Genomic DNA, 26,486 nt, shown 5'->3' on the forward strand with positions numbered 1-26,486 from the left:
TGCTTGAGAGTCCCTATTTTATAAAAACTAGTGTTTGAGTTATGTGGTTAAGCTGTGATTAGTTTATATTGATTATCAATGCATTCAGTTGAAGTGCATGAACAAAAATTCTAAAAAAGTTTGTGGTGAAATGTATAAATGTATGTTTATGTCTGCACAGGTCTGTATTATGGATGCCCAGGAAATAATTCCTTTCGTCCAAGGTGATTTCAGATGGGATAGAGCATATAATGCTGTTACTAAGTTTAATAATACAGAAGTCCGAGCTCTTCTAGAAGGCCAATTCATCTCTAAGAGAGCCCATGCAAAAGACATGGGCTTGGTTATAGGTAAGTTTAAACATGTTTTAAATAAAATTGTTGTCTTCCTGAAAAAAATTATTAAAATGATTTTAGCAATAAGGATGATAAATCAGCACTAAGTAAAAAGGATGATTAGTCTCACGTTATAGACAGAACTGTACCCTATATAGTAAGTGTAGAAAAGATGTGAACCAATGTAAACAGTAAGAACAATAGAATGGCACTATTGTCTATACAGAGATACCACATTTATGAATTACAATAATGATATTCTTTCTCTTCAGCATTTGATAAGTTACAATTTAGTAAAATCAAAGTGGTTTCGTGATAATAGGTGGTTTAATGAACATCAGGAAACTTTAAGTATTTAGAGTCTAACAGGTATTAGCGGTTTCTGCAACAGTCAAACTTCTAAAAGTTAAAGTTTCAATGACTGAGTTTAGGTCATAAACTTTCAAGCAAGCACATACTTATCTTATTCTAATAAGGTTTCTAGAGAGCTCACTTTCTTAACTTTCTAGGTATTCAGCTAGAAAACTAAATAGTTTATGCCGGTTCCAAGCCCATTAAGGAGACATCTGTCCCATCACTGAATAAGTTGGCTTGATTTGACAAGCCAGGACACGTGGTTAACATACACCTTATTAGTTGGCCTTAGGAATGCACAGCATTTCGCAGTCTCCTTCAGTAACCTGGGTAGTGAACTGATGTGACTATGTTCTATTCAATGTGTGTCATAAGCAAGCCACTTTAATTCTCGACCAGATAGTGTTTCATGGATGCAGAGGTAAGCACTCTGTAATACAGTAAGAAAGCCCCATTCCATTATGTATTCCAGGACAGGCCCACTGTGAGGCACAAAAAGTGCTAGACAATGAATAGATTATATACTTCAATAATTTATAAATTATAGGAAGGCTTCACTTTTTGCTCTTCTAAGTAAAATTTCAGTCCACTGTGTGTAATAAATGCAAGAATATCTTGCAACACAATCTAGACAGTTCATTTATATGATGATATTGCCATAGGGTTACATCATAAAAAGTTTGTGTGACAGAATATAACTTGCATCTGGTTTTGCTGCCCCCAGAAACCCATCTGATTTTGCCTGCAGCAAAGACCTTAGTTTCTCTCAAGCAGAATTAGCTTGGTTCCATTTTAACAATTGGATAGCTGATTAATCTTAAGGCCAGCTGATCTGAAAGTGCTTTACTGATTGGACACCGTGATTATCTGGTTTAAAAATAAAACTGGATTGATGTTATAAAATTGTTTTTACTTCCTCACAATTTTACTACTATCTTCTTCAATATACCTCCCTCCACAATGTCTTGATGAGACTGAGTGTTTAGGAGTAGGTATATCAAATGATAGCTGAACAGGACAATGAGTCACCCTGGTGGCTACTCCATTCCAATGGCTTCCTTTAAATACATACAAGTTAGAAGTACACCGACCACATGTCAAAGTAACAGCTGATTTAACTAAGGATAGAATGAGGGACATGCTCAATCATCGATCTTGAATGTAGAAACAGATTAATGCAAAATTCCAAGTATATAGCATTATTTCTCAATATATACTGTGCACAGACTGAAGTGAAATTTTGTCAACCCCTGAGAATAATACTGACACTTGTAATTATCATCTTTATAATTCCCGAAATTTTGTATATGAGGTAAGACTGTACGCCCGCTATCTATTAACCTTCTTGCAGTCATGAGACTTAATTCAACTTGTGCAACTCGTACCATTGTAAGTCAAATGACTCAAATTGACTGATAACTTGAGCTGATGACTGCTGGTCTCTATTAGTAATATCTTTAATTACGGATGGTCTGCTACCACAAGAATATGTTTTTCATATGTAATTTGTTAATAGTCATTTTACATATTTTAGCAGTTTGTAACTAAAAACATGACCAGATAGATACAATGGTTCATAGTCAAGTAACAGGGTTCTAAAGTACTATGAATGCTTGGATGTGACTAGGAGAAGATTAATGTACAAGAATAGTTATTGAGTACTAGGTTAGCAAATTAACTATAGTTTAGATTCAAATTTAATAATAGCGATTAAAAAACAAGATACTATTAATATTGAATTGATAATAGAATTTAAAACGTAAAATATTAACAATAACAACAGAAAAATTATTTCTTTCAGGCAAGGACACCAGAGTACATGTTACTGGTAGAGAATCCAGTAATATTCATATACTTCAAGTTTTGGCTGATTGTTTTAAAACTAATGTTTACTCTCTGGTAAGTAGTTAAGTATATATTTTTGCTCCATTAAAGAATATCATTAATCCTTCCCACGCCTTAGACGGATATATTAGAATGGTAAACTTCACCAAAACGTCAAATACAGTTATATCCAATATTATAGATACCCCTTGGAGAGTCTTTTAGTTCACTAAAAAAGGCCTTCGAAATGCCCTGTGTACGTTCGATGCTTATTGTGGTCCCCAACGAAGTATTTATAAACGACCTTCACTCTGTGGCAGGGAGAAGGGAGCACCATTTGTCTAACTCTGACCAACTGCTCATCAGTTCTGAGTCTCCTACAGAGCCATAACCAAACATCCGAGGTGTGTAATACTGCTATCTCTGTTGTCACGAGTGCCCGTCTACTACGTATCTCATATTATTTTACATCGTGTGGAAATGTTGTGATTGGTTTGAAATATTTATCTTGTTTTATAATAAAATGTAATTAAACTTTTCAGTTAATGGATATATTAGAGGCGTGCAAAGGGTTAAATATTCTGATAATAGTTAGTTCATCATAGTAAGTTTAATAAACAATAGCATAAGTAATTTTAACGGTTTATTTGATTTTATTAAAGAGATTCTTAATTTTAACTTCATATGCTTTATTACTTGATAGAGATAGTATGGATGCTTCCTAAGTGAGTTATTTCTCTGTTCCTGAGTTTAAACAGTATAAATAATTGTTTAATGTAAATGTAGTTTACAAAATGTGCCACACATAACATAAAATCAGGATTAACAATTTTATATGGATTAGTTTTAAAAAAAAGGACATTGGTCAAATCCGATACTCAACACATCAACACTTAATGGGCATATGTGTATGTATATACGTGTTTGGCTCTGTAAATTCTTGGCCAAATCTCATCAAATTATTTTTTTTATATGCAAAAAAAAACCATAATATTGAGGAACTGAGCAAACGTACTAAAAGTCGTATCAACCACTCATAAAATGTAACTTCATTACATTTGTTATTATGACACACGTTAAAATGTAATATGATTTTTCTCAGTATGTTTACAAATCTGTTTATTCTGTGATTTTCTCATTGCAATCATGGTTAACCATAAGACTGATGTAAAAATGTTCGCTAACCCTCAGCCAAATCCCATGGAGTGACACGCACCATCATCAAACTCGATGTCACCTAAATAGAAATGAATTTTCATTTATAGTCTTTAGGTCAGTTGGTATTGAGATATGGTGTGGCCTGACAGACAGACAGAAGAGATTTGCCAGCCCTTCTTGAGTAGTAGGCTTTATTAACAGTCAGCCAACAATACAAAATATCTAATATATGACTATCAACATATAGTACAGTGTATATTCTGTGTAAAATAAGCATAAAATCCTAACCAAATAAATAGTTAATAATTACGGTACTTTGCCAACTTACTCTTCAATATACAACAGATAAAGTCAACACTGCGATCTAGCGGTTAAACTGAACTACATTGCATAAAATGTTGGATAGAGATCCTTTAGTCTTATAACTGATATAGTGATGTATGTCTAGAAGTACAAAGCTAGCGGAAGTCTTATATGTCTAGGCTAATGGGGCAAAACTGACTTAAAAACTTGTCAGCATCTCACTACAGTAAAAACAGTATGAATGGAAGTATTTCAGTGATCAATGAAATAACTATACTAACCTTTGGAATAAACATTTTCCTTTGTGGGCACTCACAGCGTGCTTAAACCCCCAATTTTTAAAGACCATATCGAGTATACTGCAATTCAACCAAAGAATAACAATTTTGGTAATTTTCGTAAACATGATTGTAGAATGACAGCATTGAAGATAATGTTAATTATTTTAGAGAATATTGTAATACAATACAAAATTTTTTTCTTCTTTTGTGTGGTCACATAACACCATGTATAGTAATTAACCCAAGAATAACAATTTTGGTATTTTTTTATAAATCTGACTGATCATTATAGAATGACAGCAGTGAAGATAATTCGTTATTATTTTAGAGAATATTGTTTTAATACAATACAACATATTGTTTCATTTTATTTGTTTCATGTGGTCACTTAACACCATGAACAGTAATTAATTACCTTATGGTAGATGACAAGTCACTTGTTAAAAACACTTATCCTTAACCTAAATTAAATAGAAATATAAATTGTATAGATAAGACATAAGGAATAAACTTTAAACATAAAACATTGAACACTATGCATTAATATAAATAAAATATAACTTGTATAGATAACATATAGTAATAGAATATAAGCATTAAACATAAAAGTAGACAGAAAACCGTAAAGATCCCCAACAAAACAAGGACAAAGATACACAATTTAACCCTAGAACTGATCCCCAACAAAACAAGAACAAAGATACACAATTTAACCCTAGAACTGGCAATGGTTGTTCCTGAAATACCACAGTATTTTAGATTGATATGTAATGGGTTTTTTAGACATGTATGTAACATATTATACAAGATTTTTTTTAGAAAAGACTACAGAATCTAAATATGCCTAAAGAAATTAGATAAATAAGAAAAATACCACATCAATTTTGTTTTACTTACAAATTTTTTTAACTATTTTACCAAAATATTTCGTTGCCTAGCAAAATTCCTGTGTATCAAGTAAGAAATCTGAGATATACATTTTGCTCCAAATGTTATGCTTATTTCGGAAATATATAGATTGTTGCACTTTAAATGCATAAAATTATACTTATAGTAGTTTATAAAAAAATCCGCACCCGTATTTTATTCTACGAGGCACGTCCAGAAAGTAAGTTTACTGGTACTCTCACAGCTGTAGGGAATACTTTTTTGACATTTTTGCAACACTGCCGCGTAGCTTGACTCCTCCCCTTAAAAACGAGACCAATTCGAGGTTAGTGTGTTGAAAATTCTTGACGCAGTACCATCTCTCGCGAAAAATTTTGATCACATCTCCCGCCAAGTGCGAAATTCACGCCGTCATTCGCTACCTCATTGTGAAGGGAAAAGCTCCGGATGAAATTCATAATGAGGTGGAAACTGTTTAGACTGCCTCTTAGTTTCATAGTGTAGTGGGTAACCAAAGTTTCAAGTTTAAAACTTGAATAGCGAGATTTGTCGACATACGTTTGTTAGAGTAGTCCCATCTTTACCTTATGGGATTTCCTATAACACAGGTGGGAAGGGTAAAATGAAATTTTGGCTTTACTATTGCAAAAATTGACCTTCTTAGGTTTATGTCTTTGTTTTTAAGGGAGACACATTATCAGTCTTGAGTTGCCTTACTAGGATTAAATGCATCTGTTAACCACATATTTACATAATTTTTATTTTAAACCTCAGCAATAATTAAATTCCATGCAGTCTAAGAAATCATAGAATAATGATTTATTTTGTGTTAAAAAAAAATTTTTTTTTCAGAGTATTTTAGGGTGTTCTTTGATAATAACGGTTTTCCTTATAGTATTTATTTTCTCATCAGTTTTAGGGTTTTTCTTTTCTTATTTTAATCATGTAACCTTTTTATTGTTTTCATTATTTTGTAACCAATTATGATTATTGTGATATAATCGCTTAGCTTTGATTTAAAAACCTCTATGAACTTGTGCAAGTGTTTTTCCTGTATTCATAATTTCTTGTATGTAAAGAGAAATATTAAATCGATATGTCTTAATTTTGCTAAGGTGTTTTGTATTGCATATAAATTTAGATTGTATTTTTAAAATGGTAATAGAACATTATTTTTATGATTATTATATATGGTTTGGAGTTTCTCCTGAGACAGATAAGTTTACAAATGGCTGATAAAGCATTTTAATGGTGCCCTAATTTACTAAATACCCAAGCAAAGTTGATTTTTCTTCCTTTTTTTGTTATTTTAGTAGTGCCTATTAATAATTTTTTATGCATAATATGAAAAAAAGAAACTAAGGGAGTAATTAGGATTTGTGCTTGTCCTAAACTAAATCTGTTTAAAAGTACTAAAGATAATTTTTTGGGGATCTATATTCTCGATTATTTTCAGTATGGCATTTATTTAACTGTAAGATGTTCTCGTTCTTAGAACTGAATCATGTATTTGTGTGTACAAAGGCTTAGTTAAATTTGTCATTATCCATTATCTCTTTTTCTTTTTAGTTTCAGGTTAGATGAAGTTTTCTGTAAGTGAGTGCTTGAGAGTCCCTATTTTATAAAAACTAGTGTTTGAGTTATGTGGTTAAGCTGTGATTAGTTTATATTGATTATCAATGCATTCAGTTGAAGTGCATGAACAAAAATTCTAAAAAAGTTTGTGGTGAAATGTATAAATGTATGTTTATGTCTGCACAGGTCTGTATTATGGATGCCCAGGAAATAATTTCTTTCGTCCAAGGTGATTTCAGATGGGATAGAGCATATAATGCTGTTACTAAGTTTAATAATACAGAAGTCCCAGCTCTTCTAGAAGGCCAATTCATCTCTAAGAGAGCCCATGCAAAAGACATGGGCTTGGTTATAGGTAAGTTTAAACATGTTTTAAATAAAATTGTTGTCTTCCTGAAAAAAATTATTAAAATGATTATAGCAATAAGGATGATAAATCAGCACTAAGTAAAAAGGATGATTAGTCTCACGTTATAGACAGAACTGTACCCTATATAGTAAGTGTAGAAAAGATGTGAACCAATGTAAACAGTAAGAACAATAGAATGGCACTATTGTCTATACAGAGATATACCACATTTATGAATTACAATAATGATATTCTTTCTCTTCAGCATTTGATAAGTTACAATTTAGTAAAATCAAAGTGGTTTCGTGATAATAGGTGGTTTAATGAACATCAGGAAACTTTAAGTATTTAGAGTCTAACAGGTATTAGCGGTTTCTGCAACAGTCAAACTTCTAAAAGTTAAAGTTTCAATGACTGAGTTTAGGTCATAAATTTTCAAGCAAGCACATACTTATCTTATTCTAATAAGGTTTCTAGAGAGCTCACTTTCTTAACTTTCTAGGTATTCAGCTAGAAAACTAAATAGTTTATGCCGGTTCCAAGCCCATTAAGGAGACATCTGTCCCATCACTGAATAAGTTGGCTTGATTTGACAAGCCAGGACACGTGGTTAACATACACCTTATTAGTTGGCCTTAGGAATGCACAGCATTCAGCAGTCTCCTTCAGTAACCTGGGTAGTGGACTGATGTGACTATGTTCTATTCAATGTGTGTCATAAGCAAGCCACTTTAATTCTCGACCAGATAGTGTTTCATGGATGCAGAGGTAAGCACTCTGTAATACAGTAAGAAAGCCCCATTCCATTATGTATTCCAGGACAGGAAAACCTTGCATTATGTACTACGGATTGGTGCTTGATTAAATTTGTCCATAGGTACACCTTTTCTTGATTATTCAGCCCACTGTGAGGAACAAAAAGTGCTAGACAATGGATAGATTATATACTTCAATAATTTATAAATTATAGGAAGGCTTCACTTTTTGCTCTTCTAAGTAAAATTTCAGTCCACTGTGTGTAATAAATGCAAGAATATCTTGCAACACAATCTAGACAGTTCATTTATATGATGATATTGCCATAGGGTTACATCATAAAAAGTTTGTGTGACAGAATATAACTTGCATCTGGTTTTGCTGCCCCCAGAAACCCATCTGATTTTGCCTGCAGCAAAGACCTTAGTTTCTCTCAAGCAGAATTAGCTTGGTTCCATTTTAACAATTGGATAGCTGATTAATCTTAAGGCCAGCTGATCTGAAAGTGCTTTACTGATTGGACACCGTGATTATCTGGTTTAAAAATAAAACTGGATTGATGTTATAAAATTGTTTTTACTTCCTCACAATTTTACTACTATCTTCTTCAATATACCTCCCTCCACAATGTCTTGATGAGACTGAGTGTTTAGGAGTAGGTATATCAAATGATAGCTGAACAGGACAATGAGTTACCCTGGTGGCTACTCCATTCCAATGGCTTCCTTTAAATACATACAAGTTAGAAGTACACCGACCACATGTCAAAGTAACAGCTGATTTAACTAAGGATAGAATGAGGGACATGCTCAATCATCGATCTTGAATGTAGAAACAGATTAATGCAAAATTCCAAGTATATAGCATTATTTCTCAATATATACTGTGCACAGACTGAAGTGAAATTTTGTCAACCCCTGAGAATAATACTGACACTTGTAATTATCATCTTTATAATTCCCGCAATTTTGTATATGAGGTAAGACTGTACGCCCGCTATCTATTAACCTTCTTGCAGTCATGAGACTTAATTCAACTTGTGCAACTCGTACCATTGTAAGTCAAATGACTCAAATTGACTGATAACTTGAGCTGATGACTGCTGGTCTCTATTAGTAATATCTTTAATTACGGATGGTCTGCTACCACAAGAATATGTTTTTCATATGTAATTTGTTAATAGTCATTTTACATATTTTAGCAGTTTGTAACTAAAAACATGACCAGATAGATACAATGGTTCATAGTCAAGTAACAGGGTTCTAAAGTACTATGAATGCTTGGATGTGACTAGGAGAAGATTAATGTACAAGAATAGTTATTGAGTACTAGGTTAGCAAATTAACTATAGTTTAGATTCAAATTTAATAATAGCGATTAAATAAACAAGATACTATTAATATTGAATTGATAATATAATTTAAAACGTAAAATATTAACAATAACAACAGAAAAATTATTTCTTTCAGGCAAGGACACCAGAGTACATGTTACTGGTAGAGAATCCAGTAATATTCATATACTTCAAGTTTTGGCTGATTGTTTTAAAACTAATGTTTACTCTCTGGTAAGTAGTTAAGTATATATTTTTGCTCCATTAAAGAATATCATTAATCCTTCCCACGCCTTAGACGGATATATTAGAATGGTAAACTTCACCAAAACGTCAAATACAGTTATATCCAATTTTATAGATACCCCTTGGAGAGTCTTTTAGTTCACTAAAAAAGGCCTTCGAAATGCCCTGTGTACGTTCGATGCTTATTGTGGTCCCCAACGAAGTATTTATAAACGACCTTCACTCTGTGGCAGGGAGAAGGGAGCACCATTTGTCTAACTCTGACCAACTGCTCATCAGTTCTGAGTCTCCTACAGAGCCATAACCAAACATCCGAGGTGTGTAATACTGCTATCCCTGTTGTCACGAGTGCCCGTCTACTACGTATCTTATATTATTTTACATCGTGTGGAAATGTTGTGATTGGTTTGAAATATTTATCTTGTTTTATAATAAAATGTAATTAAACTTTTCAGTTAATGGATATATTAGAGGCGTGCAAAGGGTTAAAGTATTCTGATAATAGTTAGTTCATCATAGTAAGTTTAATAAACAATAGCATAAGTAATTTTAACGGTTTATTTGATTTTATTAAAGAGATTCTTAATTTTAACTTCATATGCTTTATTACTTGATAGAGATAGTATGGATGCTTCCTAAGTGAGTTATTTCTCTGTTCCTGAGTTTAAACAGTATAAATAATTGTTTAATGTAAATGTAGTTTACAAAATGTGCCACACATAACATAAAATCAGGATTAACAATTTTATATGGATTAGTTTAAAAAAAAGGACATTGGTCAAATCCGATACTCAACACATCAACACTTAATGGGCATATGTGTATGTATATACGTGTTTGGCTCTGTAAATTCTTGGCCAAATCTCATCAAAATATCTTTTTTATATGCAAAAAAAAACCATAATATTGAGGAACTGAGCAAACGTACTAAAAGTCGTATCAACCACTCATAAAATGTAACTTCATTACATTTGTTATTATGACACACGTTAAAATGTAATATGATTTTTCTCAGTATGTTTACAAATCTGTTTATTCTGTGATTTTCTCATTGCAATCATGGTTAACCATAAGACTGATGTAAAAATGTTCGCTAACCCTCAGCCAAATCCCATGGAGTGACACGCACCATCATCAAACTCGATGTCACCTAAATAGAAATGAATTTTCATTTATAGTCTTTAGGTCAGTTGGTATTGAGATATGGTGTGGCCTGACAGACAGACAGAAGAGATTTGCCAGCGCTTCTTGAGTAGTAGGCTTTATTAACAGTCAGCCAACAATACAAAATATCTAATATATGACTATCAACATATAGTACAGTGTATATTCTGTGTAAAATAAGCATAAAATCCTAACCAAATAATTAGTTAATAATTACGGTACTTTGCCAACTTACTCTTCAATATACAACAGATGAAGTCAACACTGCGATCTAGCGGTTAAACTGAACTACATTGCATAAAATGTTGGATAGAGATCCTTTAGTCTTATAACTGATATAGTGATGTATGTCTAGAAGTACAAAGCTAGCGGAAGTCTTATATGTCTAGGCTAATGGGGCAAAACTGACAGAAAAACTTGTCAGCATCTCACTACAGTAAACAGTATGAATGGAAGTATTTCGGTGATCAATGAAATAACTATACTAACCTTGGAATAAACATTTTCCTTTGTGGGCACTCACAGCGTGCTTAAACCCCCAATTTTTAAAGACCATATCGAGTATACTGCAATTCAACCAAAGAATAACAATTTTGGTAATTTTCGTAAACATGATTGTAGAATGACAGCATTGAAGATAATGTTAATTATTTTAGAGAATATTGTAATACAATACAAAATTTTTTTCTTCTTTTGTGTGGTCACATAACACCATGTACAGTAATTAACCCAAGAATAACAATTTTGGTATTTTTTTATAAATCTGACTGATCATTATAGAATGACAGCATTTGAAGATAATTCGTTATTTTTAGAGAATATTGTTTTAATACAATACAACATATTGTTTTATTTTATTTGTTTCATGTGGTCACTTAACACCATGAACAGTAATTAATTACATTATGGTAGATGACATGTCATTTGTTAAAAACACTTATCCTTAACCTAAATTAAATAGAAATATAAATTGTATAGATAAGACATAAGGAATAAACTTTAAACATAAAACATTGAACACTATGCATTAATATAAATAAAATATAACTTGTATAGATAACATATAGTAATAGAATATAAGCATTAAACATAAAAGTAGACAGAAAACCGTAAAGATCCCCAACAAAACAAGGACAAAGATACACAATTTAACCCTAGAACTGGCAATGGTTGTTCCTAAAATACCACAGTATTTTAGATTGATATGTAATGGGTTTTTTAGACATGTATGTAACATATTATATAAGATTTTTTTTTAGAAAAGACTACAGAATCTAAATATGCCTAAAGAAATTAGATAAATAAGAAAAATACCACATCAATTTTGTTTTAATTACAAATTTTTTTAACTTTTTTATCAAAATATTTCGTTGCCTAGCAAAATTCCTGTGTATCAAGTAAGAAATCTGAGATATACATTTTGCTCCAAATGTTATGCTTATTTCGGAAATATATAGATTGTTGCACTTTAAATGCATAAAATTATACTTATAGTAGTTTATAAAAAAATCCGCACCCGTATTTTATTCTACGAGGCACGTCCAGAAAGTAAGTTTACTGGTACTCTCACAGCTGTAGGGAATACTTTTTTGACATTTTTGCAACACTGCCGCGTAGCTTGACTCCTCCCCTTAAAAACGAGACCAATTCGAGGTTAGTGTGTTGAAAATTCTTGACGCAGTACCATCTCTCGCGAAAAATTTTGATCACATCTCCCGCCAAGTGCGAAATTCACGCTGTCATTCGCTACCTCGTTGTGAAGGGAAAAGCTCCGGATGAAATTCATAATGAGGTGGAAACTGTTTAGACTGCCTCTTAGTTTCATAGTGTAGTGGGTAACCAAAGTTTCGTCTCCAGTAACAATAGAGTAGAGAAAATCATCGCCTTCCAAGTTCGTAGCGTTCCAAAAACTCTTTGTAGCCCGGCACTCGATTCAACTTGTGCTGTTCTGTCAGCTGTTTTGGGACCCATCTCCCAGACAATTTCCGATATCCGAGAGTTTCTGTGATTGTTTCGTGTATCAGGGATCTGGAGATTTGCCGAAACATCGCAGAAAGTTCATCTAACGTTAATCTGCGATCGTCACGGAACGCAATCTCTATTTTTTTTTTCACAATTTCGTCAGTCACAATTGACGGTCTTCCACTCATCTGATCGTTATGATTCAGAATCTAACTAAATAGTTTAATAGTGAAATATAAAACAAAACAAACATAACATATACAAAGTATGCGGCAACGACTAATCAAATACGATGAAACAAACGTGTGACAAGCACTACAGTTCAAATCAAATCAAATCAAAACATCCTTTAATAACATGTTCATTGAGAACAGAAATGGTGTCAATTATACATAGTCATAATTCAAATCACATAGAGATACAAATTATACATTTGTAAATGAGTCAGTGGAATGTTTTAACAGATAAAGCGTTCTTTGGAATCGTTTTAGTCATGTTGAAGGAACTCGTTGATGGAGTAAAATGGACGTTCGGCCAACCAGCTGTGAAGTCTTGATTTCAGCTTGCTTCCACTTCCTGTTCTTATGTCCCTTGGTAGACGGTTGAAGAATTTAGCACCTTTATATGTGGTTTTTTTCTCATATTTAGTGAGGCGATGTGCTGGGAGGTTGTAGAGGTTGGCATTACGTGTGCAGTAGGTGTGTAGATCCGATCCTCTCAAGAGATCTTCTCCATCCACGTACATCACAACTTCTTTGATGTAGAGTCCAACAATCGTTAAGATATTTAATGATTTAAATGCTTCCCTGCAGCTGTCAAGTCGTTGCAGTCCGGCTAAAGTTCTGACTGCCTTTTTTTGAATGACCAGGATTTTCTCGATGTTTTCTGCAGAAGCTGCACCCCAGACGGCAAGGCCATACCTTAAGTGTGTTTCGAAGAGTGCAAAATATGCAGTTCTTGCTGTTGCTAGGTCACTAATGGCCTTAATTTGTTTAATTGCATAGACACTAGTGTTTAATTTTTTACAAAGATTTCCTATGTGTGGGGTCCAGCATAACATGTTGTCTAGAGTTATGCCTAGAAATTTCACTTGGCTTTCCATGGTGACGCCTGGTATCTGTGGTACATCTTCGTTTCGGTGCCCAAATCCAACTTGGTTAGTTTTTGTAGGGTTGACGACCAGGTCATTGTTATGGCAGTACTGATAGGCCATGTTAAGAGCTATGTATGCGGTAACGGCTAATTTATCAGTTGTTTTGTCATTTAGTAACAGTGTCGTATCATCCGCATACATGATGGTAAAACAGTGGTCCTGAAGAAGTTGGGGCATGTCATTAGTGAATAAAACGAAGAGGACTGGGCCCAGCACAGAGCCTTGAGGTACGCCACGGGTTACTGGCAATGTATTTGATTGCACATGTTTGGTAATGCCATTTTCTGTGTGCTTGAGCTCCACCAGTTGGTGTCGTCCAGATAGGTAGCTTTTGAACCAGTCTTTGGCTTTCCCTGATATGCCTAAGGCTTCCAGTTTTGTTATAATGAGGTCATGGCTCAAGCAGTCGAATGCCTTTGAAAAATCTAAAAAAAGTGCAGTAGAGAGTTTTCGCTGTTCGAGGTCGTCAATAACAGATTCTATGAGTTTAATCAAGGCTGTTGTTGTTGACTTGCCCTTAATAAAGCCATGCTGTGCGTTTGTGAGGAGACATTTTTCGTTGCAGTATGTCAGGAGTCTTTTAAGGACTATTCTTTCACATAGCTTTGAAAATGTTGATATTAGGGAGATTGGTCGATAGTTGCTAGCAGTGGCTGGGCAACCCTTTTTGTGTTTTGGATACACCTTGGAGATTTTCATTCCTGATGGAAAAAGTCCTTGATCAAACGATTTATTGAATATACCTACCAGTGGTGTGCTAAGTTCATTGATACAGTGCTTTAAAAGTTTTGGTGATATTTCATCATTGCCGGAAGAACTTTTTGGTTTGAGATGTTTTACTATTTCTTTAATTTCTTGGTCAGTAGTGTGAGGCAGGGTTGAGAATGTGTGATTTAATGTTTTTTGTGAATGGGCTATTGCATTTGATCTCTTTTTATTACTTTTTAAGGTTTCCTCCGCGATGCTGGTGAAGAATTTGTTTAGGTGGTCTGCAATTTTTCCTGCATCTCGGACTATTTCACCTTCTATTTGGAGATTTATTTCATGTGACTGTTTTTTCTTGACTCTTACATTGTTTATAACATCCCAAACAGCCTTGGACTTGTTGTCAGAATCATTAATGTAATTTTTAGATGCCTCCTTTCTTAATGACTTAAGCCTCAAGTCATATGTTTTTTTCACTTCAGCGGCTTGTCTCTTGTCGTTAGGGTCTCCTGTTACTTCATAATGATTTAGAGCTTTTAGGTAACTGTTTTTTAGTTTTAAAGCATCAGTTGTTGTCGTCAGCTGTCTACCGGTAGACTAGTGCGGGGCGGAATAACATATTGCAATGTATAAAGAGAATGCAACATAAAAGCAAAGACCAACAAAACCGATATCAATATGTAGATTGATTCTTCTTTTTTACATTGGTGTGAGATAAAACGTGATTGGTTAATAATTACACGTTCACGAGTCATGAAAACAAAACAGACCAAATAAGCCGTATATGCGGCTAGGGTTAAATAATTATCAAGAACCTGTTGGTTTTCATTTAAGAATTCATTTACAATAGACAATAGACAAACGTCTTTATTTACATATTCTCTGAGAACAGTAGTTGTGTCAAGAGTTTTATATAAAACAAAAAGTTTGGTTATCGAGTGGTATGCTACTTTTTGCTGTTTCAAGGTCACAAGAGTTCTTTTTAAATTCTTTTTAGTGCATAGTTGCTAGTATTAAATTTTCCACAAAGGTTGTCTACATGTGATGCCCAAGTGAGTTTGCTGTCAATTGTAACTCCCGAGATATTTTGCTTCACTTTTTAGTTCACTGTCTGGTAGCCCTGTCAAGTCAGTGACTCTGTTTCCCAAATTTAATTGTGAGTTTTTTTCTCATTAAGTACAAGAAAATTGTTTTGACGATAATGCTTAGCCATGTTGTATGTAGCAAAGGATAAAATTTTGAATGTTTTTTTTTCTGTTTGTCAGCAACTAGGAGTGCAGTGTCGTCTGCATACATAATTGCTTGCCCATATTCTTGATGATATCTTGGCAGATCGTGGGTAAGCGGAATGAAAAAGATTGGTCCTAATACTGAGCCTCGGGGGTACACCTTTATTGATTAGGAATAAAGGTGACTTTCCTATATGAGTGTTATGGTTTTTTGTGTATGTTAATTCTGTTAATTTTTTGTAATGTAACTATTTCTGTTCTTCCTGCCAGATAGCATGAAAACCAATTTGCAGTTTTGACATTTAATCCCATGCTCTTCATTTTGTTTAGCAGTAGAAAGTGGTCTAAAGTTTCAAATGCCTTGCTGAAGCCTTTAAGAGAAACCCAGTAACAGATGCTCCTTCCTCCATCTGATTGATAATGTACTCAACAAGGCTAGTCAGGGCTGTGGTGGTTGACCTTCCCTTTAGGAAACCATGTTGGTGACTACAGAGGTTGTTGTTTTTAATAAGATGACTCATTAATCTGTCAAGCATTGTCTTTTCAATTACTTTGGATATTGTAGATAAGAGGGATATGGATATGTAGTTTTCTATTGAGGTTATGAGTCCTTTTTTTAAATTTTAGAATTATTTTGGATGATCTCAGGGCTTTTGGGAAAATACCTTCTTTAAAGGATATTTTGATGATGTGTTAATGGGGGTGTGATCTACTTTGCAATGTTTAAGTAGTTTTGAGGAGATCTCGTCTAATCCTGAGGATGATTTTGATTTTAAGCCAGAGATAATTTTTAATATTTCATATCTTGTGCTTGAGTTTATTATGAGTTCAAGCAGATTTTGGAGTTCAAGTGATTCTGTTTCTAAATTAGGTAATAGTGACTGTGTGCTATCTGCAGCTGTACTGAAGTTGTCATTTGGATGTTGTGTTATCAGAAGAGGATCTTTAATCAACCTCTTATCTATTACCAACTCAATGGGGGATGAATGCTCTGTTTCTACATCTCTCATGGTAAATTATATTCCAGACAGCTTTTTGTTTGTTGTCTGAATTTTAATATAGTTTGATGTGGTTTCTTTCTTTAAATATTTCAGTCTAAGGCCATAGTCCTTCTTTGCTTGAGCTGTAATCACCTTATCAGTCAATTCCCGACTTTGGACCTCGATTTCTAGTGCCTGAAGGTAAATATTTTTGTTTTTTGCCTTGTTGATTGATTTTATTTTTGAGACTAAATTCTATTTTTTTAAAGACCTTATCAAGAGGGATGTAGAATTCAGAACCCAGTTAAGTATGTGATTAAAATTGTCTTACGATTCGTCAACGGTCAAAGCGTTACAGACAGTTTGCCAAGATTCATCCTTCAGGACTTGTTTTAGATTGTTAAGGTTTGTCTCGGTTTGTCTCTTCTTATTAGAGGTCTTTATTTTAAGTTTGCAAGTTTAAAAAGTGTTTTTGAGCAGTGTGATCAGATAGGCCAGTTAGGATTTCTGTCTTGATGTCGTTATTAGTGCATAGAAAGCCAATAGAAGTTGAAGTACTGTGTGAGTCTCTGATTGGTGGGAGGCATAGCCTTTGGATGTTATGGCTAGCCAGCATGCTTATCAATTACTTATTACCCATATTATCGGTTGAATCATCTACACTTTGTCCCCAATAAAAACAGTAAGACATTTCCGTGTTGGTATCATGTCCAATGTCTTGGATAGGGCGTCAAGAGCTGTTTAGATTACTGTTTGGGGGTCTGTATACTCCTAAAAGGTAGGTTTGAGTTTTACTAGAGTTAATGTGGATCATGGACAGTTCACAGGCTGTATCAATTGTTTTATCTGTAACTTCTTCATTTTCAAGGCTGTCATTCACGTAAATGGCCACACTGCCTTTTTTGTTAACTTCTCTTGAAATCTCCTGCGTAGTTGTTAATTCTGGTGCTAGTGAGCTCCTCACTTTGAAGACTGTGTTCTGTCACCAAAACTAAGCTGGGTTTGTTTGTTTTCAGTAAATCATTAAGTCTATTTGTCTTGCATTGGAGGTGGTTTATGTTTCGGTGCAGGATTGTAAGCTGTATGCAGGTTTTTTAGTGGTTTAGGGAATTTTTGATGACCTTTGTTTTGTAATAATTTATTTTGCCTTACTTCCCGGTTGACTAATCTAAAAAAGTCTGATGACAAAAAAGTCATCATAGATGTTTTGTCAGTTTTTAAATAATTTTTAATTGTTCCTGTGTGTTTGTCAAAATTCCTCATATGTTTCTCCGTCTTCAAGCTTCACTGCTGTAACTAGTAGTAGCTTCATTGACCCCATTCTGTTCTTTTTTACGTCAAGTGAAGGTGTTTTACTAGACAGTTTTTGTGGAGATTAAGTGTCGGGTTGATGGACCTGTGCTTCTACCAGAATTTGATTTTTGAGGTTGGAAGTTACTTGATACGTCTGTTTTGTTTCCAAGTGTTGTTGGTTCCATGTATTTACTTTGACTTGTGAGCATAGTTCTTTAGCAGTTGTGGAAGCTTGTCTGGATTTAGCAACTTGCAGTGATAACGCTGAAATGATTTTTAACTAAACTATTTCTTTTCTTGCTTCGAGACGTGGTAAGCTGCGAGTTTCTAGGTGTATAGACTGGACTAAGAGATTTGAGTTAAGCTCCAGTTCACCTTCCTTTTATTGCAGCGTCTGGTATATGCCACTGTCTCAAACTTGACTCCTGGAATCTGGAGTCATGTTTGTCTGAAGAGATCCAAAGAAAGTCGACAACGAAGAAACTGAAAACGAAACATTTACATCGTTTCGACATCAGAGACACCTATAAATGATGTGAAGTGGTAGTCTCATTTTCTCATCAGGTACACAATTGAGTGCACTATGATGTAATAGACACGATCTCTAAGCACGGTGGAGCAACCGAGTTTTCTACCCATTCAATTGAATCAATCTTTCCTACCATAGCTATGTTATGTATAGACTAAGAGAGTTGTTTTGGGGATGTTTTCTCTCAATTGGCCTTTCAGTAACATTACTGTGTGTTCCATACTGTCCAGTCTGTTTTCTAATGGAATTTAGTAAGGAGCTTAATGATTTCATTGGTAGTAAAACTGTGGGTACACATAAGGTTTGCGTTTATATATTTTTTTGGCATTTTAGAAAATTATCCTTGGTTTTCTGGAAAATTTTATTTTGTTTTATAGTGAGTAAGGATTGTGTTTTCCAATTCTGAGATTTTCTTTACTTGTTCTTCAAATATGAGAGACTGTCTTATTTCATGCTCTTTGTAAAGATTTTTTTAGTTCTTGTCCATTTTTTTCATTCTCAGCCTGAGCTACAGTTTTTTGCAGTTTTCTTAAGCTTAAAGCTTAAATCTTGTGCAAATACTTATCTGCCACTTTCGTTTGATTTTCAATTCTTGCCTTCATTTCGGCAAGTTTAGCTTCTGGGGCTGAATTTGGATGTTTAGCTCCTCAACCTTTTTTTTCCAGCTTACAGTTTTTTGCTAGGAGAAGGTGACCAGCCTCAGCTGCCAATGTTAGGGATGTCTCGAGATCCGTTTCCTCTTGATCTGTCCTATTACTCAGTCTCAGCTCCAGTTCAGAGATAGCTGCAGTGCTGTTTTCCTCGTCTCTATTTTGGTGTCTTGTTAGGCTCAAGGAGGGTACTTTTGCTTCCCCTAAGGCCACAAAACTTGTTTCTGGCAGGGGGCTGCTATGAGCAATATTCCATGGTGCTGAGTCCTTACAAGTGTTACATTTCCAGGCATTTATTTCATCCTTGGTCAGTTTTTTCAGACTTTTATCAGTTTTATTAATGCAACCACTATAATATCACTGTTAACAGGTCCCTGTAAAGAGTATTCCAGAATATTTTACCCCTATGCTGCAGATGCCACAAAGGTATTCAGCGGTTTCGGTGTTTATCTTGGTCATCATGTTAAAAAATTTAAAATGTCTGTTGGCAAAAAGATTTTAGTTTTTTTATTGAGTGTGGCTGAGTCCACTAGGCCATTTTGTATCAAAATAAGAATGGTGAGCTTTATAAAGATCATAAGAAATGTGAGATGATTAAATCGGTTGCCTTTAGTTTCAGCAGTCTGCCATTACGGTACACTGTTACGCGTCTGGTTGCGTTCTTAGATATGTAGGCACTGCTAGATCCGCAAAATAAACCGTATTAATATGATGCATCCTGCAAGTCCAGTTTTATTGACATAAAACTAAAATTATCTACTCTTTTAGTATATTATATAATATTACTATATATATATATATATATATATATATATATATATATATATATATATATATAGTAACATTTTCTCTATGGGGTAATGCAACATGGATATCCGTTGTAAAAAGAAGTATGTAATTTTGACAGCTACATTATTCCCAAATCCAAATTGAGTGTCAGGATTAATTTTTAATTTATTTATAAGCCACTCAAGACTATTCTTTTGTTCATAATTTTTATAAGGCATGATGTCAATGATATGGGCCTATATGATTTTTCATAATCTTTTTTTTAAGTTCTTTCTACTGTACAGGTATATCTTCTTCATTATTCCATATCTTGTTATAGATGGTAAATAATATTTCCAGAGCATTCTTCAGTTATATATATTTATGGAAAAGTAGGCAGTTTTAAGTGTTTAAAACTGGACTTACAGGATTCATCATACTTAATGATTATCTTCTTTTACCGAATAACCACAGAACAAAAATAACGTTATTGTTAACATAAAAGTTACTTAGCAAAGAAGTTCTTTGTGTTTTAGTTAAATAGTTGCCATTAGTAAAAACGTTTTATTTGAACATTAAAACTGAATTTCATATTGTAAAAAATTTATTCTAAAGAATAAGGTTTAGCCAGGAAGGTGTCATAAAGCTAATGCTTATCCTGAATCACGTTTAGCTATTACATGGTAATAGCTAAACACTATTTTTTATTTACTTCTATTGTACGTATTTGTTAGTGTATTCTATAAACAAGTAGTTTTAAATTTTGCTTACAAAAGTAGTTAAAAACATGTTTGTAGGAATTATAAATCGTTTTTACAGATAAATTGTCATAATACTTTACAAGTATTATACATACAAATTACATTACATTATTTATACATGTTAATACATTTTACAATTTATTTTCCATAATTTATTAAATATAAATATAATCCATCCTTATGTACCGAATAGATGAAACAAGGGTTGAATACTGCTGAGGTTGATTTGCAAAGTTTATTTATATATTTAATTGTGGCAAATAAATATAAAAGCACCACTTATAGATATTAAACATAAAATAATGTACTGCCACATTGCTGCCAGATATAATGGTAATAAAATAAATAATGTCACGGAGGTGGGCCTAATGGTTCCATTGTTCTATGAGAATGTTGCATATCAAACAATATGTTAGAACTATTCTCAACTTTTTATAAAGTTTAAAATAAAAATTATAACAAATTTGGACATAATTGAATGTAATTAACACATTAGTTCAGATACATTCTTTATGGTTGGATACTATTGTTCATTATAATATATAATATAATAATATACATATAATACTCATAATATAATAATATCATACAACTAATTTATTCTATTTCATTAACCCCCTATATTTGAAAATTCATATTTTACCCCTGGACTGCAATATTGTGTATTTAAATATGTTTAAGGATATAAATTCAGACAGCAATCCAAAAGTCAATATTACATTGACACATATTAACACCATTGTTAATGCAGTACAAACGTTTTTCAGCACTGGGTTTTTATTCAATAAATAAAAACAAAGAAAAAAACACACACACACACGTACAGAATGGAGAACTTAAATGTAAACTAACACTTCTTCGTATTTTCACTAATATAACACAATATTTACATTAATGTAAATAACCTTTAGTACTTCATTGACATGAATCCTCGCAGACTCTACACTTTATCTCTTTGTTATTGACATGGTTTCCCATGAAATATATTTGAAGTTAGTTAAATTCAGTAGTACGCTTAAATAATGGTAACTGGTGCACAATCCAATGTCTTTTAGTGTCGTCTTCATGATTATGAATGATAAGAAGGCTCTATCTTTCTTCTGGAGACAAACACTCCTGAGTACGTCGTCGTTGACAGGACTTTCCATTTTACTTACACATCATTGCTTACACACACTCTCCACCACTCCGGTCAGTCGATATAGTAATTCTGTCATTTTAGTCCTATGACAGTCGATTTTAGAGCCACTGTTTGTATTATTTATTGTTTTCATACATTATCTGTGCATTAATTTTGATGTTGACATAAGTAAGTTGTGACCAATACAATTTATTTTTTTACTTTACTTACATTGTACATTCACGTTAATTAGTACTTTTATTTACGTTAAAAAAGACCAATTATCAATTGCACTCGTGGGTGTTTTATAGAGGGTGGCTCAAATCCCCCCTAATTTTTGAAAGGGAAACAGTAAAATTGTGTTCAGTAGTTTGTTTTATATATTCGCATATTGAAACACTAAGTTTTCAAAACATGTGTTTATATATTTTTACAATCCTTTAATAGTAAGAAAATAAAAAAACTCACTTTATAAAATTAGTAAAACTAGTTTTAAAACTAAAAGTTGCTCAGTGGAATTCTTTTAACAATCGTAGTGATGTTTAAAGGGTTAATAATTTTAAAGATAATAACAATAGTTTTGAAACTAATTTTAGCTAGTTCAATCAACACATTGCAATTTCCTGCCAGTTGTAACAGGTACAGTCCCAAAAGGTACTCTGTTATATTAAGTCTGTATTTTAAAGTCTAGCAAAACCTTTAACCTTCATTAAATTAAAATGATTGTATTTTACTACTACTTTTTGCAAATAAATCTTAACCTTAACTGATTTAACATTTGTATAAGTTATATTTTCAAGTAAACAGCTTTTAGAAAGGCCAAAAAATTAATACCCAAATATTTAGTAACAATCAAATTTTATGTGTTATATAAACATACAATTTAACTTTTATCGAACTTACTCAAAATCATGTGTAATTCTTATTGGCTTGTTCAATAAACACAATAATCAACATTTGTTAAAAAATTGAAGTTCGTTCTGCCTTTGCTTGAATACTGACTTCCACCAAATCCAAGGCATAATATGTTAGGCTCCCTTGTTCGACCAAGACAATAACAAGTTAGCTTTAATCTAATACTAAATACTTAAAAACCATTTTAGATTCCTAAATTGTTTGTACCTGTTGAGAAAAGTGACAAAGCATTAATTCTTGCATCCAGAATATCAATATTCTTATTTTTACTGATCAATAAAATTCTAAAATATATGGATACCATGAATTTTTCATTGTGACAGATTAAAATTGATTTAATTCACTTAGGACGATGCACAAGGTATACTGACGATACATTTTAGGTGTTATATGAAGCCTTAATTATATTTCATACATTTTATTTACAGTCTTTCCTAAAAATAAATTGTAAAACGAGTTTTATCTTGAAAAATAATTTAATTGTATTAAAGGTGGCAATTAATTAAAAAAAGATCTTCGTGTCAGATTGTTCACTTCACAAAAAGGAGGAAAGTTATAAAAGGAGGATATTCCAGTTACAAGTTAGTGTTTTTTCTCCCCCATTTTTAATTAACATTGGTGGTAGTGAATACATTAAACAGAAAAGTTAACAAGGAAAGTTTGTTAGAAAAGTAGGTATATAACCACTTAAAACTGATAAGTCTTCAAGAGCTTGGTGTTTTAAAGTTCAGTGGATTAGAATTATCAGTAAAATTAAGGTGTTGGAAAATTCTTGCCATGATAGCGAATTATCTAAGTGTATGATTGTATATTATCAGTATATTATTAACGTTTATTGGTTTTTTTAGAAGTGCTATAGATTATTAGTTTAGTACTGAATATAATTTTGAATTTTAAAAACACAATAAGCACTTCTTATGTCATTTTGTTTTCTCTTAAAATATATAATAAATTAAAAAATTCAATTGTGTTATATTCAGTAAGTGAGTTCCTTCATAAGTTTTATGTCTGGTTGTTAGGGAAACCCTTCTTTCACTTGATAAGTTCCTTGAACAAGAAAACATTTTATTGTGATGATCTGTTTTAATTGGCGTAAAGAGAGTACCCATATAATAATTGAATATGTGTTATTAACTGCCTTGTGGTGTGCATATATTTATTTAATTTTATAAAAGTATATTTACATTACTTGCTTTAAAGCAGTTAATACATAAGAATGTCAATGCTTGTACAAGTTGTATGATAAATAAATATTTATTTATGTATGTCATAACGGGCGGTTTTTCATTTTGATAATGGTAATGGTATAAATGAATAAATTCGTTGAACTCTGCTTTTGAAAGTTTATTTTGAAAGCATTATTCCTATGTAAAACAATCCATCAAAATATTGTTTCAAATTATTCAAAGTATAGAAATACTAGGTTAAGTGAAATTAAATGAAATGAGAAATTATTCATTTCACCCAAATAATAATAGTATATATACATATATGTAATATATATTACACACGTGCGCGCGTGCGCATAAATATATATATATACAAATTTATATATATATATTTAATAATATGTATATAAATATAATATACACATTTATATAATATATATATTTACACACACACAATATTTACAATTTTGTCCTTTTGTCATTTGTTTATTTTTTAGGTTTTAACAATGTTTTTCTTGTCTGTGGAAATAGAGGTGTGGGGTTGTGGATGAACATCCTCAGATGCACATTACCGGATAGATAGGAATGTTGAGACCTGTTAAGGCTAGAAATTCATTGTTGCAAATGTTTTCATTATTTGGCACCCAAATTGTGCAATAACTTTCTAATGTTTATAAAACTATGATAATTCTGTGAAGAAGCAAAATAGTTAAGAAGAAATGGCTTTTAACATCATAACACATTGAAATATATAGTAATTTTTTACAGCACATATATAACTAAACATTAAAGTTTGTAACATATATTTCTGGAAATAAACTAAAAAATGTAAGTTAAACCTTTCCGGGCCAGGCGGCAATATATTGCTGCCATAGATTGTGTCTGAAAAGTGCCAGGCTGCAAAATATTGCCGTTGGTGACATATTCGAAAAGCCCCAGGCGGCAATATATTGTCTCCTTGATATTCGTGACTTTCTTAAATAAATACGACGTCAAATGATTAAAGTTTTATGTTTTTTTATTCCCTGGTATATTTGTAGATAATTAATATGAATATCAGTTTTATTTTGGATGTCTATGCATTTTTATTTCGTAATTGTCACGTGACATTATCAGCTGACTCGGTCTTTCGTTGTTAATTCTTTATGCTTTAGTGTAATCGTATTATTGTATGCTGGATTCTTCTTCATTATTTTATTTTGTGGTTGTAAATATTAGTAGTTTTAGTTGTTTTGTGCTTAGCTATTGTGTGTAGTAGTTACTGACAATGACTGACAATTTACGAATTTACAGGAGTGGAATTGTAAATAGCACATTTGTATATAGAAAAAGTGTAAATAAATTTCAAATAAAATTGTGTAAAGATTTCTTGGTAAATAGTATTTTTAACTGTATTGAAACTGTTTATGGATCCTACAGTCATCTGTTTCACTGGTACATCCATAATGTGAATATTTATTTTAAGTTTCTTGCAATGTAAGAGTCAGTTGCTTTAACACTTATAAAATGTTGCGAAGTACAATTATGCGTAGTTATACAAAATGTGTCATAACAAATTTATTTATAAGAGAAATAACACAAAATTCTGTATGGTTGTTCCTGTCTAAATGTATAATATAATAAAGTAGCTCCCCACAGTAAAACTATTTTTCCTTTTTTAGTTATTTGCAAAAAAAAAAAAATTTAATGTATTAAAACATAATTTCTAATTTTAAATTACTCTACATCTATATATTTTTTTTGTTGATAGTATATATCTATACGAGTAATTTGGTGGTAACTTTTAGGTCATTCTCTAATTTTTATGAAAACTTATAAATTTTAATCTAAGAGACTGCAAAATCACCAATTTTAGCCTGGCACTTTTGACTAGTCACAAGGGGATATGAGATGTGAAAAAATTTTGCAACATCTCATATTTGCTCCTGGCTCTGAAAGGGTTAATATAAGAATACAGTGGAGTTTTGCTTGTGTATGTGTATGAGTCCAAATTTTCTTTGTTTTGATTGGTTCACAGAGGCATATGTTATTTTATTTTATAATAATATAAAAAGTTATATGTGGATATGAATGAGATCGGTTGTTCATGTCTGAAGGAAATGTAGGCTAGATTAGTTCTGTGGTAATGGAAGTTGTGTGCGAGTGTCTGTGTATGTTTTTGTTGATTGTGTACATGGTGTGAATGTGGGTATGTGCGGGTGAGGCTGAGTATTGTCGCTTCTCCATCTTGGCATTTCTACCTGTCAAATAAAAATGTAAATAAATACAACTAAATCAAGTAATATTTTGACAAATGATGGAATTCTCATGTCCTTTCCTAACATGTTGAACTATTCCCACAGTAGCTTGTAAATAGAAAGAAAGAAAGAAATTTTATTCCATAATACACAGCTTTACACTCAATCCACATCAATAACAAAAAATAAACTATTTTTAAAGCTAAATATAAAAATGTTAACTTGTTAATGTTACAACAATGGGATAAAAGTGTAACTATGTGCTAGGATTGGTACCTCCTTAGCATTGCTATGTGGAGGTTACCCTCAGGTTTTTTTAACATGGCAGTTTAACACTTTACACTTTAAAACTAAAAAAGATGAGAAAAATTATTACATGAAGAAAAACAATAAGTATATACATTCTACCCAATATTATTTTATTTGTCATATGAAAACAATAATGACAAATAAAACTATCTGTAACATAA

General features: G+C 32.4%; 1 protein-coding gene across 2 annotated transcripts in view; it reads left to right on the forward strand.

The window, feature by feature from the left end:
* The window catches only part of LOC124368908, a 77,941-nt gene that overhangs the window by 36,599 nt on the left and 14,856 nt on the right, over positions 1 to 26,486 (forward strand). For both annotated transcript variants that reach the window (XM_046826435.1, XM_046826436.1), the window contains exons 9-12: positions 161 to 329; positions 2,470 to 2,567; positions 6,884 to 7,052; positions 9,272 to 9,369. In XM_046826435.1, coding sequence (XP_046682391.1) covers positions 161 to 329; positions 2,470 to 2,567; positions 6,884 to 7,052; positions 9,272 to 9,369 — 534 coding nt within the window. The remainder of the gene's footprint in view (positions 1 to 160; positions 330 to 2,469; positions 2,568 to 6,883; positions 7,053 to 9,271; positions 9,370 to 26,486) is intronic.

This window comes from Homalodisca vitripennis, chromosome X (genome assembly GCF_021130785.1).
Source record: "Homalodisca vitripennis isolate AUS2020 chromosome X, UT_GWSS_2.1, whole genome shotgun sequence".
Taxonomy (NCBI): Eukaryota; Metazoa; Arthropoda; class Insecta; order Hemiptera; family Cicadellidae; genus Homalodisca; species Homalodisca vitripennis.